We start from the raw sequence: 15,003 nt of genomic DNA on the forward strand, positions 1-15,003 counted from the left end.
TCGGTATCAGACAGGCTGGTTTTGAGTATTTCAGAATCTGTTGATCTACTTTGATTTTCGCTCTAGGATTTACAGAGAATGGTCCAGAAATGTCAAGTGAGCAGCAGTTTTCTGGTTGAAAATACCTTATTAATGTCTGAGGTCAGAGAAGAATGGCCAGACTGCTTTATGCCTATATAAAACAGAGGAGCTACATTAGCAAAGTTCAAACTGGGTGCCACTCCTGTCATCTAAGAAAAAGAAATTAAGGCTCCTGTTTACACAGGCTCCACAAAAACTGGACAGAAGATTGTAGATCAGCATTGTTTTGCTTTGTTTTATTACATTTTGTAGTTTTTTACTGCCTTTGGCATTGTAAACCTACCACCACTTTTTAAGTTCTTCCATGTTAAGTACATTAAGTTTGCTTCTAATGAAATCTGATATATAGAAAAAATTGCCACTGTGATTAGAAAATTGTGAAAAATTTACGTGGTCTAATGAGTTCCAATTAGTAGTGGAATATTCGGATGGTAGAGAGCATGGATCCATCCAGCCTTGTATCCATGGTTTAGGCTCGTGAAGGTGGCATAATGATATAGGGGATATATTACATCTTGGACTCCTTTGTACCACGTGGTCATCATTTAAACTCCATGGTCACCATGTTGCTGATGCTGATGCTATCCCTTTTATGACTTCAGTATAGCCTTCCCATGGCTGTTTCCAGCAGACTAATGCACCATGTCACAAAACTCAGTTAATCTCAAATTGGTTTCTTGAACATGATGAGTTCACTATTCTGAGATGGCCTCCTCAGTCACCATATCTCAATCCAATGGACCACCTCTGGGATGTGGTTGAGCAGGAGATTTGCATCATGGATCTGTAGCTGCAAATCTGCCGCAACTACACAATGCTATGATGTTAGTATGGACCAAAAACTCTGAGGAATGATTCAGTTACCTTTATCATCTTGTTAAATGTGTACCATGACGAATGAGTGTAGTCCTGAAGTCAAAAGTGGGAACAACCTGGCACTACCAAAGTGTACCTAATGAAGTGGCCAGTGAGTGTATTTGTGCATGCATTTTTATATGTAAATTACCTGTTTTCTTTCTAAGGTAATTTGAAAAATATTGTATTTTTAAGTCTTTTAGCTTGTCAGTAAAAAGGAGTATAAAACTAATTCGACATTAGTCACTTGCACCTTTTTTCCACAAGATGGAGCCATGGCCAAAAATGTGTGGTGAAATTATACAGCTTCCAGTGCAAAGGGAGGCGGCATGTTGCTTTCCTTTATGTCCCACATACCCATAAATTATTTAACTGGAATATTCACGTTTCTGTTTAAATGTCATTATGAAATTATTGGCTGTCATTTAAACATCTGGAAGTAAACTCAGAACATTAACATCAGTTTGTTTTTTGGAGGTTTTAGTCTTTTCTAAAGGCTCACTTGTATATCTTTGTAGGTAAAAGAGATTTTTGACTGCAGTTTTAAGTGAAAACACTTATTTACATGTATATTGTAATTTATATAGCATCAAACTAAATTTAAATGCAAGAAATAGACCTTTGAGGAACTGAGGCAGAAAAGGGTGTTAAACAGTCTTCAGTATACCAATAAAAGACCAAATGCAAGGAAGTTCAGAAAGTGAAAGGTATAGGCAGGCAGAATGAGTTTTGAATCTGAGCGTAAATACTGACACAGTGTGAGTTCCCCTGACAATTACCGGAAGCTTGTTGAGAAGGGAGGAGGTCATAAAGGAAAAGGTTCTGCCCTGCCCATGTTTCAAAAGTGAGGAGAAACAACGGGTATTTGTTTTTGAATGAACAAACATAAACTCAAAAGAAGTGAGGGAACAGACACTGTTTACACATTTAACTGCTTCTAATCAGAAGTCAAATAGCTTTAATGCTACTTTATGTTACTTGGAAAGTACTTGTCATAGTATTTTCAGGAAAGGCTTTACATCTGGTTTACCACATTCCAAACCTTTAGTGATCCTAGGTGACGCATTGTTCTGTATTAGCTAAGCAAATGTTAAATAATCAGGATAAACTCTAATTCAAACAACAACACATCAAGACAGACATGATGGTTAATATAACTTACATTAATACCAAAATGACTAGAATATTTCCATTTTATAAAATTGAGTATTTATGCATTAAATACAATTTGATGCTTGCACTTTTACAAAACCGTGCCATTCTTACTTTGCTTAAAACTTTTAATTTATTTACTTTTTAAAATTCCCACCTAAGATGATCCTAAATTCAGTAGCAACTCCAAAGCTATAAGGCAATAAATAATATTTGGCTCTATTCACAAGACAATAAACGTCTTTTCCCTGTAATTCCAGTGGGATTCTAATCCAAAATTCATACACAGCGTAAATAAAAGCCTGACAACAATCAGCCAGGAAATGATGATCTTATTAAAAGTGTTCTAATTCTAAATCATTTGAAAACTATAGAGTTGAAATATAGCCATGCTACATTAATTTTATTCTCAGTAGTTGGGCTGAGAATGTCTCGTGTTTGGTAACCCTTGAAAAATGTTGGCGGGTTGCCTTTTAATAACCGATATGGCCTGTTCCTGGAGCAGGGTTTAGTAAAGGATGGCACTTTTCTTACCTCTGCTTGTGCTGCACGTATTGCTATTTTCAATGGTCTAACTCCTTCACTGAAGAGCAGAAAAACATGCTGAGCAAATCCCTACCTTGCTCTATACCATCCATAAGAGGGCAACAGAATCCATATTTTTATTATGCTACACTTTATGTTGTGTAAATAAAATGCAATTTTTTGTTTTTCACCCCATTTTTCAGTCCAAAATGGGAATAAGAAATACTTATTCCCATTTTGAACCTTTGAACAAAATCTACTAAATCTCCTGTTGTGCATCACATTTAAACTGAGTGACAGAAATCACCACAAAACTGTTGTTTTTCTAAAGAAAATTGCAAATTACAAGGAAACCTCTAATGCAACTCTGGTAAAATGAAAGTGTATTGCCTTTTAATAACAGATATGAGATGATCTCTAAGAGGTTAACATTTTTTTCCCCCAGGTGACCTTTAAACTATATGTGAGATTGACAGAATGTATTTCTTATGTCTTTTTTGTTTACCTTTATTTAAATAGTTAAAAAATAACCTGGAAAAATTTGAATATAATTAAAATCTTTGAATAAACAACAGACTAAATGAAAGTCTAAACTTTTGAGCACATTGAGGGACTTCAGAATCTCATATGTAAGTTTACTGGCCATGCCCGAAGTGAGAGGTGCTGCCAATCTGTCTGGTTGCTTAATAGCTACGTTAAATTAACATTACAAGAAGACTTTTACTATGCTTTCACAGCTGACTACCGAAAAAAAAATACATGTGCAGATTTGTGTGTTCACCTGCTGCATTATTGTCTTCATATGTTGTTACCAGATGGAATATCCATTCATCTAACTTAAGATGTCTGGAGTGGTCTAGAAGCATTTGGTTTGGTTTTAAAATGAATTAAAAGCAATAGGCCACATTTAAATAGAAATCAGATGTGTTTCTGCAATGATTTAGGAGAAAACCCCCAGTTTTACCATAAAACCAGTGCTCTACAGTAAGCCCTCTCATCTTTCCTGCTACTGATAGGTATTTGAAATCAAAGTGAGAACATGTGAGATGCTGTCCTGGTCAGTAGTCAAAGACACCGTGCTGTACCAAGAGCCAGCTGGAATGAGGCTTTAACGTTGGCTTTGCCTTTTTTTTGTGGCCTTTGTGTGACTGAGAAAATGTGGTGCAGAAAATCCCTTTTCACTCTATCCATCTGATAACACACTGCAATCCAAGTCAACAGCAGTCCAATAACAACCCTGCCCTGCTCAAACGTTTGGAGTGTCCAAAAAACATTGCTGAACCGAGGACAAAGCAAGGGGGACTATCGCTGTGATAATAACTTATTCTTTTCATTCAAAAAAATATTGTTTCAACCCAATTCAAGATAAAATATTATCAGAGAAAAAAGGGATTGTCTTGCATAAAGTACATCTGATTTTGGTCTTTTTGGAATACTTACAGAAGCAAATATTTGACCCTCTTTAGAACAGTGGCTATACCTGTACAATGGAGGCGTCTAATTGTTCTTCTGAGATGACTGCTGAAAATATTGACTACTGAGATGCAGTGTGTTTGAAAGTGGGGGTGTGGGGCACACTGATTCTGGTCTTATCAGGTGAAAGTACACTTCATAAAACCTTCATTGCTGTTCCGTTAACAACGGAACAGCACAATACTCTGAAATACTGATATCTGATGTGTTGTAGTTCTACTTCACTACTAACATTGTTTTGTGACACTTATTTTTTGCGTTTATCCACCTTGTAAAGGACATTGAAAAGGTTGCGCTTTAAACTTGACCACTTTATATTCTGCATATATTTATTACTGTCTTCATTCTGGCTTTGAACACATTAATCTGCTTTTGTTGTCTTTTGTATGATTACCTTTGCCGTAAAAAGGAAATGATCCTTCCAGTATAAAAAGAAAATCATTGTCTGTGTCCTTGAAACATCATGTAAAGAAGCCGAACAAAAGAGTTTAATGTATTATGGGTAGTCCATTACTTAACATATCTGTATATGTAATTTATATTTACTTGTAAGAATACATTAACCACATACAGCAGTGATAGAAAATAACAATACAGCAGAAATGAACATGTTCAAGCCCAGATTGTCTAAAACTGTAATTTTTCTTTTGCGTGTAATGCAATTCAGCCAAGATCACTTATTATTTCATGCGGTGACACTTGGTGGCACTCAAAGTAGAGCAATATTAGTGAAAAGCATGGTTGGTCTTGACAGGTAGAGCAATCAACTGGGTCAATAAAGAGTCAAGAACGGGAGTTACATTAATGGAAAGTGAAGAAGCTTCAGATTCCTCATATCTTTGATGCACCGTTACACTTTCTATTCCCCTTCATCTCAGCTGTATTCACAACCCTAACACAGTGTAAATAAACAAAGTGGAACACTTTAACGGAGACATGCATATGTATGAGATGTAAAATAATTTGATCCCTTTGAGCGTTTCCTTGTCAACTCTCAAAAGCAGCACATCAGTGTGTTTTTGTGTGTTTTCCACAACAAAAGTTTCCTTCCCTCTTGTCACAGGTGCCATCTCATTAGTGGTGAATCACTAAGCTGACATTTATGTTGTACCAAGTCACACACCATCTCCTTTTTGCTGGGAGTCTGATATCACAGCAGAGCAATTCGGTGTTTGTTTAGCAGCGTACGAGAGATTTCACACGCAGGAATCGCTCCACACACAGTTTAGTGCTTGTGATGGGGGTTGCAGGGTGCTGAAATAAAAAGGATGTGACAAAAAAAATTCTTGTGAGAGCTGTAAAAGAAAAAAAAAAAAACCCAAAAACTTCCTAATATTAGAAAATCAAAACATTTAAACATACAAATGACTGAGATGATAAATATGAAACTAATACATAAGAATACTTTATTTCTAATGAAATGATCACAATGACAGGCACAAATTAAAAATTTTAAATAAAAAAAAATATATAAAAAACAACAACAACAAAAAAACCCCAGTCAAAATATCAAAATTGCCAAATGTTTTCCCAGCATGTTACTTGTGTTTTATGTACAGGCATCTTAAATTCATAACAGTTAATGAATGCCATTTTAGAATGGCCGTCTCATGTTTGCTCTACTTCACATGGAAAGCAATATTTCACAGAGTGGAGAAGGTTTTTTTTTTTCGTGTTTTCTTTTTGTCATTTTGCTTTACAAAAAGAATTTAAAGTATGTAGGCCCAAAGGCATCACATCAGTCACACTGTAACCTCTAAACTGTCTTTGTTTGAGGCCCTCTGGTGGTCTTTGATCACTATCTGGTGACATCAGATCTCCCATTCACCATAAAAAAACATTCACTCCGGTCAAATGGCACATTTAAAGTAAAACCTCAGGACTTCTCTTGACCTTGACCTCTGCACTGATGGGATTTGATGGCTCTGTTATGCTTTTGGGGCCTGTTTTGGTGAAATGGGTTCCTTGGTCCCCCTAGTGTGAAGGATCCTTGTAAATAAGCACAGAATTTGACTCCCTGTGATGAAACACATGTAGGAGGATAACTGCCTCCGCCCTTAGGCCATGAGCGGTCACTGAATGATTTCATCAGCATGAAAGTTATGTGCCATACCTACCCTGCCATCCGTCCTGCGTCAGCTGGTCTAAAAGCTGTTCTGGGAAAATTTGATAGCCTGATACTTTCCCAAAACACTTCCCAAAACTGGATTTTCTTTCATTTGTCACTATCTTTAGGCAAAGAAAACAGACAAATTACTCCATCAGTGAACATCTAATGTCTTTCCTGTAGTAATTACAGTAATTTTTGCTAAGTAGTCATCATCATGTGACAATGAACTAATTCAAAAAGGTAGACAACTTTATGTTTTTTTTTGGGTGAGAGACTTCATGAGATGTTTAGTGACTGCATCTTTAGCCCAGTGGGCATTTCAGACACTGTGCAGTGCAACCTGTCACTGCTGCTCTCAATCTGCTGACTGTAATTTCCTATTCATTACACTTTCAGCGTGCTTATATAAATAATAAACCCAAACTGAGTGCATATGGTCTTTTTCACAGCAGACATAGTAGGAAATAGTAGGAAAAGCATAGACGTTCTTCAACATTAATGATGGCTCTAATGTATTCAAATGCGTAATGGTCCTGAACATAAAGCAGCTAGAATAGAATTCAGCTGTCATAACAGCATTTTTTTTATATACCTGCTCCTTTGATTTGGCTTAAAGTACAATCAGGTTGGATGGGTTGTGAATTCCTCACATCGCGTTGCAGCGATACTGTGATTTTTTTTCTGTTTGTATGCTTTTTGGATAGCACGCATCCAAAAAGCATACACATCAGACACAGATTGGATAATTTAGACATTATTTAAACTGTACAACCATTCCGACAACTTCTGGATTTCCTGCAGCAGTGGTCTTTTCACAAAAATATTATTGTTCTTTAGCAAGTCACAGAAATACCAAGTGCCACTTGGGCTTGCAAGCTGCATCTTCTTGCAATCCCAAGTGTCTGCCATGTTTGTCTCAGTTAAATAAATATTGACAAAGTTTGACCTTAGTTTAGTTAAAGCATATAGATGATGATGGTTGATTTAACAGTCGTAACATGTCTGATTGTTCTATTACTATATCATATGTTATAAATCATGGTATTTTGTAAAATTGTAATTGCACAATATCCTATACATGGAGATTTTTAATAAACTGGACATTACATGCCAAAGGATTACACAGAAACACCCTACCGCCAAACACCTTGCAACACAATTATTTTCATGACTCAAAACAAAGACCTCTTGCTGCAGCAAAAGGTGCACATCAAATAGAAGTCTTGGTTAACCAGATATTTGTATTACCTGTCATAATAGGCCTCCATGTGGATAAGGATCACTCTATTGGCCTGTGTGGTGAGATTGACCTGAAGCAAGCCTATACAGTTACAGTCTTTATGTTTCATATGGGACTGAAGGGTCCTTTTGAGATATTAAAGTTACGCACTCTCACATTCGGACTTAGATATGTGCGATCACTTAAGGACCTTGTGATCCTCCTGCAGGAGCTCTTGAGCAGACCGTGCACCCTGCTTTGGGAAGCTCTGCAGCAGCAGCTCAGCCTCCTCCCTCCAGGCCCCGCCCCCAGATGAAGCCCTCAGTAAAAAGGCAGACAGATAGTAGTAAACTGTTAGAAACTTTGAGCGAGTGCGGTTGTTTGAACACAAAGTGATAAAATATCCCGTCGACATTGTTCTCTGTGATTTTTTTTATCTACTACATCAAAAATAACTGCGTGAATGTGCAGCCGAAATAACGACTTTGATATCCGCATCCAGCGCTGCGACCTCAACTTCAACCAAGTTTACTTGGGCATTTTCTGAAGACTCTGCATGGTATGTCCGCTTGTTTTCAAGACCTAAGGCTTTGACTAGATAACGCTTAGCTTTTGTCCAGAAGATAAGGTTTATGTAAAGAATGTCAGGCAGCACTGTGGGTGTGAATCCCTTGAAAATGCTGTTTACAGTTACAGTGTACTTAGCCGCTCAAAACTCCAGCAGAACATCTGTCATGATTCCGCTGACATGCTCTCCTGCTTTCTCCCGCTGTTGTTGAAGCTACGGGCTAACAGCACAGAGCTCTTGCTTAAATTCTCTTTGTTGCTGGTTTGGTTGTGTTTCATAAGAAAGCTGCTTTAAAGAAAAACACAGGTAAACATTGAGTGAAGTATTCCCTTCAGAGTGACAACAGCACGATACTGTGTGTGCGCGCGCACGGGTGTGCTTTCTCTTCTCGCCCGCGCGCTTCTGTGGGCACAAACGTGACTGACAGGGCAAGAAGTTTAGAGAAAAACTAAACACGTGTCTTTACACTGGATGAAAATGGACAGGACTACTGTGGCAGTCACGGTGTACTTGTATGTTATGGTTGCTCATGCTTAGGATATTTTCTCTATTCTTTTAGCTTGCTTTAGCTTCACACATCCAGATGGTGAGTTCAGGGATATTACTGCAACCACATATATATTTTCAAAATCATACCTCAAATCATGAGGTATTTTATTTGCATTTTATCTGGGCAGCACAGTGGTGAAGCGGTTAGCCTCACACAAAGAGGGTTTCTGGTTCGAACCCTCTGGCTAGCTGGGGCCTGTCTGCAAGGAGTTTGCATGTTCTCCTGTTTGCATGGGTTCTCTCCGGCCTCTCCGACTCCTTCTCACAGTTCACAGACATGCCTTTTAGGTTAGGCTGATGATTCTAAATTGTCCATAAGTGTGATTGTTTGTTTAGCTTTCTCTGTGCTTGTTTATCGCCCTGTGATGGACTGGCAATCCCTCCCTCTCAGTGTCGGCTGGCATAGACTCCAGCCCCCTTCTGTGCTACATTGGATAAGGATTAATGAAAATAAAATGGATGGATGTTTACATAAATAGATGGAACATTTTGTAAGCCATCTTTTAAGTTTTAAGACCAGTCTGGAGATAAGATCGCCAGTGCTGTCATAAAAATATGTTTTTAAAATGTTTTGTTGATAGAATATTCAAGTCTGTTGAAGTTTTTGTTAATCAAGTGGCTGAAAATTCATTAATTATAGTAAAACAGAGTTATTGCTTTTACTCTGTGCCAACCGATTGTGTTTACATGCCACCCACAAAAGGCCCATTTCAATGCAGGATAAACCCTGATACTGTCTAAGGGGAAAATTAGACATTGTGACATTTTATCTGTAACATTAATACATTAACAGGGGAACACAGTCTCAGATCAATACTGAGAAAAGTCTGCCAGCTGCTATACAGAAGCAGTTGCGGCTTACTTTACCAGCTCTATTTGATTAGCAACAAAAATATAGCTTGATGTCACCAAAAACACAGTACAAACTACCGCAGACAGTTTTGCACAACCTTAAGACAATCTTAAAATATTGAGGGGTATCGGTATCGACTTTGAAATTGCAGTCTCGTGACAGTCCATAGACACTGAAAGTGCAGAAGAGCTCACTATAGTTCTTTCAGAAGCTCATATGACCACATGATTTTCAAAATGACTTATGAGTATTAATCCTGAGTATCTTACTCATACACCACAAGATGCACTATATAACACAGACCTCAGCCTTTGTGTTATTGCTCTCTTCGCGCATGGCTTTGCGATTACAGGAACCCTGTAAATGCCCTTGGGTCTTGACATCGCTTAACTGCAGCGTATGCATACGTGATGACACAGATATAAGCCAGGGCTTTAACACTTAACTGACCACAAGTATTCAGCTTGGTTTCACTGATGTTCAGTACATTCAGTCTGGGGTCTGCATGCTATAATGTACTTTCCAGATTCTCTTTGAGGGAAATACTTTGCTCGGCTTAGACAGTCAGGGTTGAGAAGAAGTCACATGAGGTGATTTGAGTTGTTGCTGCAACAAAACCATCACCATAGCATAGAGTTAAAACCTTCTCCAACCCAAAACAGCTTTAAAAGGCTATGACTAAATCTTTTGCACATAGGTTTTTAGAAGCTGTTTTACCACCAGCTTTCTTAGTATTCTAACCCAGTGCAAATGTGATTCCAACCATAGATGCATCAAAAGAGCTACACACTGTTTTACGTAAAGAAAGTCTCCTTTGATTTGGTCTTTGCTTTCCAAAAGGTATTGCAACACAGTTTAGCTTTGTTTAGTCAGTGAAGAGATGAAGGTCAAGGAGCGGCATAAATCAAACAGAGCGCTCTGGTTCTCACTGACAAGCTGAAAGTGTAATATTTGTCATGATGTTCCAAAATGACTTCCCAGCCCTTGCAGCTGCCACACAGTGAAAGGCCCTTTTGTCCTGTGCAAGCTGCTTGCACTGCAGAGTGATGCACCTCAGTACTTTGTGCATCACTTCCTATATACACTGTATAGCTCACCACAGGTTATATAGATGCACATGTGTTTCTTCCACACAGCTCTATACTAGTTATAGACAGTGCCTTTAAAGTGTGAGCACCTGCAGTTCTTGTTACAACACTTCTAACATGACAGCAGTTTCACTTTTCTTGCCACAAAGAGTCAGACATCACTCAGAGAAGAAATTTGCACAACTTTTTCTGCGGACCATATCTTTCTAGAGACATGTTTTGGTTGTATCTACAGAACATACCCACATAATAACTGAGAATTAGAAAGAGCTAAAAGGATTCTTCGGAACATGTTAAATCTTTCAGAAGTCCACGTTTTAATCTTGATTTAGCCTTTGAAAAACAACGAGCTGGATTATTGGAAATGGAAAAGCTTGCTTGCTTTCATTTGGATATATTAGGTTCCAGTGTACTGTTTTTATTAATACTTGTCAGAATGTAAGAACAGCATGGCCATGTGTTCCTTATCTGCTTTGCTGCTCTGAAGTTGTTCTGTGCTTCTCTGGTCTGACTCTTATAATGCACTGTTTTGAAGGCATCTTTCTGCTGCTGATACTGGAATTTATAACCTTGATAAAAATGCATTAAAATATACTTGTAATAGCCGTGTCTGCGGCTGCAGATATCACACAGTTGTTTTTGCAAGATGGACTTCATGGTCAAAAGCACCTGCTCGTCTGAGCTCCTGACTCAATCATTCCTGCCTCATTCATTTTTTCTGTAAGGACCAAGTATGATTACAATTATACTGCTAAATCAAAGATTTTATCAAAATCAATAAAAAAAATGAAAATTAATTCTTAATTATTGCAAAAGAATTTACAAAATATAATGATTCTACATTTCATGATGTGTTTAAAAATATTTGTCAAAAAGCATCTAAGCTGCAAGCGTCTTATAACGGGTTTTTCCCAAAGGTAGTAGCTGACATCTGTGGGGTGGTTTTGCCAGCAGACACACTGACATTGCACGCTACTTAGTCCTTTTTGACAGCCTTATATGGCCAGTGGATGTTACTTTTACCCTTTTCTTTCATAAGCTTATTTGTCCACTTGCATGTTAACCATCTGTAGCTTTGCAACAGTTAACACTTGGGAAATGCGTTTGCGTTGTTCGGTTCGTTTAAACTGAAAAGTGAAACCTAGACAGGTGACCTTTTTGATTGATTCAGACTAGAAATCAGTTTTGGTTTCTTGTTTTTTCCGCCACTCTTGAGTCATTGGCACTGCTTACATACTCCACCACCTTTGCCACGGAAGGAAGAGGAATGTGGTTATAGTGGCAGAATTTTTTTTTCAGTTTTATCAACTAGAATAAAACTATTTAATTTTTCACTGTACAAAAATCACTTTCATAATTAAACTTTACACCCTTTTCCTTTCTATGCAAGATGATTAGGATTTTTCCTTCTGCCACTTTCTGAGAGAAACTCTGTAAAATTCTGGATATTCTCTTTTTTTTATAAATGTACATGAATTTCATTTTTCCCCATGTCATAGCCGTCACTGTTTACACTTAGATTAAGTTAAAGCTTCAGTCAGGGTCATGGTAATTAGTGCGGTGGTACTAAGCTGCTTACTCAAGACCCCACTAGAGTTTCCTGAGTCTTTAAATTAAAGTGTGTTAATAACCTGTGGCATGTTCTGGACTGTTAACACCCAGCAAGTCAGTCATCCATCCCAAACTACTTGCACACTCTAACAGGCTTGGAAGGTGTGTGCAGCATGGTCCTTTGAAGCATGCATAACCTCCAATTAACCCTCCCAGATTAATCCCCTGGTCTCCTAAGTGCCTCTCTTCTTGTCTCATCTCATCACTCCCATGCTGTATATTAAGCAGAGCCCAGTTCCCTGCTGTTTGTAAATGCTTTAATTGAACCTGCTTCTTCTGGTTGACATCTTTTATTTTTGTTCACTTGCAGCTGGAGCCTGAACGTGGCTTTCTGCAGACCCATTCTCAAGAAGGGAAACCTTTGTGAGACGCTGAAGAACGGCCAGTTCATCCACTTTTATCATACTGGAATCTGCAGAATAATAAAATGGCTACAAGGTCCCATATTCCCTTGATGCTTCTTGCAATATGTTGCCTGGCATCTGCAGGTATGTTTATTTCATTTCAAGCCACTTCCTATGCTTTTCGTGTGAGACTAGGTGTTATCAGATATATGTGTGGTTGTTTGTATCCATATAAGTGGTTGTGCCGGAAGAGCAAAAACATCTCCTGAGCCAAAGTTTGCTTCATACTTCAGTTTGTGAACCATGATTTTAGTTTATAGCGTTAGAGGAGATGAATAATCAAAAATAAACCCTGATAATTTACTTGTTACTTGAATGTGCATAATTTAGCTCGGCGTTAACAACTCCAGTATGGTTTTGGAAGATGGAACTTATTAATTATTCTGAATGTTTGGCTCTGCTTCAGAATTGTTGTAATCATACAAACTTTGCAAAAATCCTTATGGTGTTGAAACATTGTGGTGTCAAAATGTTGCCTATGCTATGGGATTTTCCACTGATCTCCCAGCATGCCTTTCTAGACAGTGCTTGTCAGAGTCATGAGTAAGGGGGATTTATACTAAAGAAAGTGCTGACAAGTTCGATCTGAGAATACAAAACACTCAGCAGGCCTACGTGTATCTGTCAGATTGGGTGGAATGAGACTCAGATTCTGCCAAGTACTCCGTAATTCACAGCAGTGATACAGACAAACCAAAGAGAGAGAAAATAGCTAAGTAAACTGCTACACAGGTGGTTGTATGTGCTACAGGTTGACAGTTTTTGAAAACTCGAGAGGTTGTCGAAAAACTTCGCAAAAAACACTCGACAAAGTCTTGGCTTCTCATTTTAGCTTCTTCTCCCCCTATATCAGCCCTTATGTGGTGATATTATCTGAGTGGTGACACCTATTGTTCGGAGAATACTGCAGGAGCTTCCTGCGCCGTAACCATGGGTATAAATACAAGTTTCTCTGAAACGTGGGTATACTGCGGCCTTTAGACTTCCTAAAACAGTCCTGTCACACAGAGTCAAGTCTCTGCAGTCATATCAGCTCTTTGAGACTTTGCTTTGGTACACTTGAGCAGTACAAAGGAAAAAAAAAGGCATTATCATGCTAACATGCACACAATGACAATTATAATAGTCTGATATTAAAAGGTTACATTTATCTTCTTCTCTTAGCATTTTTGCTGCTCTTTAAAAAACAAACTCTGTACATTCTGCATGTTATTTAAAGACAGAGCAAAGTCTCATATGAATATTGATTGATGAATACTCAAAGAGGATCAGCAAAATATATAGAGTACATCATGAGGGGGCAAGAATGCCTGTGACGATTTTATTCTCACCTAAAAAAGCATCTGCTGGTGGTGATGTCTCCTGGACAATTCCTAGATGTGGTGTTCTGATCATGGCCAACTGGGAGGAGTCCAGGGAAGAGCAAGGGCATGCTGGAGAGATTAAATCTCTGTAGAGATGTTATCTCTTGGTAATGACTCAGTGTTTCTCCAGAAGAGCTGGAGAGTGGTGTAGGAATCTCTTTTTAGACTGCTGTCTGGACCAGACCTGGATGGCAGAGGATGGATTCATGGATCTATGAAGACATCAGAATAAATCCCCTTGGAAGCATAAAAACTTGTCAGTTTCACAGGTGTGGAGAAATTGGAATGGCAATTTAGCAACTGGTAGCCAGTAACTTTTTAAAGCATCACACTGAAAACCAAAATATTTTAAAGATTTTATAGACCAAATTAAAAAAAAAAAAAATCTAACACTCCATGGATCTTCCTCTGGGGAACATGAATGTCTTTAGCAGATTTTGTGCCAATTAGTTTGTAAAATGTAGAGAAATACTAGAATGAGTTTCTTGGAATTTCGCTAAAACCCTAACAATGTCAACCTATTTGCAGACCTAGATCCATCACGATTTATCTTTATTAATGAAGATAAAGTGCCATGAATATTTGCACCACTTTTTTTCCTCAATATCCAAATAGGATACAAGAAAACTGCATATGCGTAGAAATTCAAGGTAATAAAACAATCCTAATAGCGTTAAACTAAAAACCTCTGGTCCAGTATTATCTGTACCAAATTTCATGCCAGTCCCTTGAAAATTGTTGGGAGAATTGTTGATGTTCTGTTTCGGGTGAGGAGTTGGCGATTGTGGCCACATCTGTGTTGACTAGAAGTGGGTGGAGTTTCAAGTAGTTGTGGAGTTGGCCATGAGAGGTAATTAGAGGAACTTCTGTTGCTTTTACATCTACACTGGCTGCAAAGTTCAACTGTGGGTTTCTTTGTTTGGTAAATTGAACAAATCCCATAGTGTACTGACCCAATCCTGACACTTAGCCCTACAGTTTGAGGACAAATCTGTCACGCTGACTTGAAAGGAGCACAAACCATATTCAGATTCAAGTGTTCATTCCGTTTGGTCTCTTTTTTAGAATGTAAGATGTCCTGTTTACAGAAAGCAGTTTCACAATGTACGGCTCTCGACTTGAACTCACTCCAGATTTAGACTGCAGTATCC

The 15,003-nt window shown here is 38.2% G+C and overlaps 1 protein-coding gene across 2 annotated transcripts in view; it reads left to right on the forward strand.

Moving 5' to 3' along the window:
- The first annotated feature begins 7,747 nt into the window (after positions 1–7,747).
- tgfbr3 (transforming growth factor, beta receptor III) overlaps positions 7,748–15,003 on the forward strand; it is a 68,864-nt gene continuing 61,608 nt past the window's right edge. For both annotated transcript variants that reach the window (XM_084920612.1, XM_084920613.1), the window contains exons 1-2: positions 7,748–7,974; positions 12,395–12,572. In XM_084920612.1, the coding sequence (XP_084776738.1) occupies positions 12,512–12,572 (61 nt within the window). In that variant the 5' untranslated portion in view covers positions 7,748–7,974; positions 12,395–12,511. The remainder of the gene's footprint in view (positions 7,975–12,394; positions 12,573–15,003) is intronic.

Source organism: Perissodus microlepis, chromosome 23, assembly GCF_051167445.1.
Source record: "Perissodus microlepis isolate ML-2025 ecotype Zambia chromosome 23, ASM5116744v1, whole genome shotgun sequence".
NCBI classification, from domain to species: Eukaryota; Metazoa; Chordata; class Actinopteri; order Cichliformes; family Cichlidae; genus Perissodus; species Perissodus microlepis.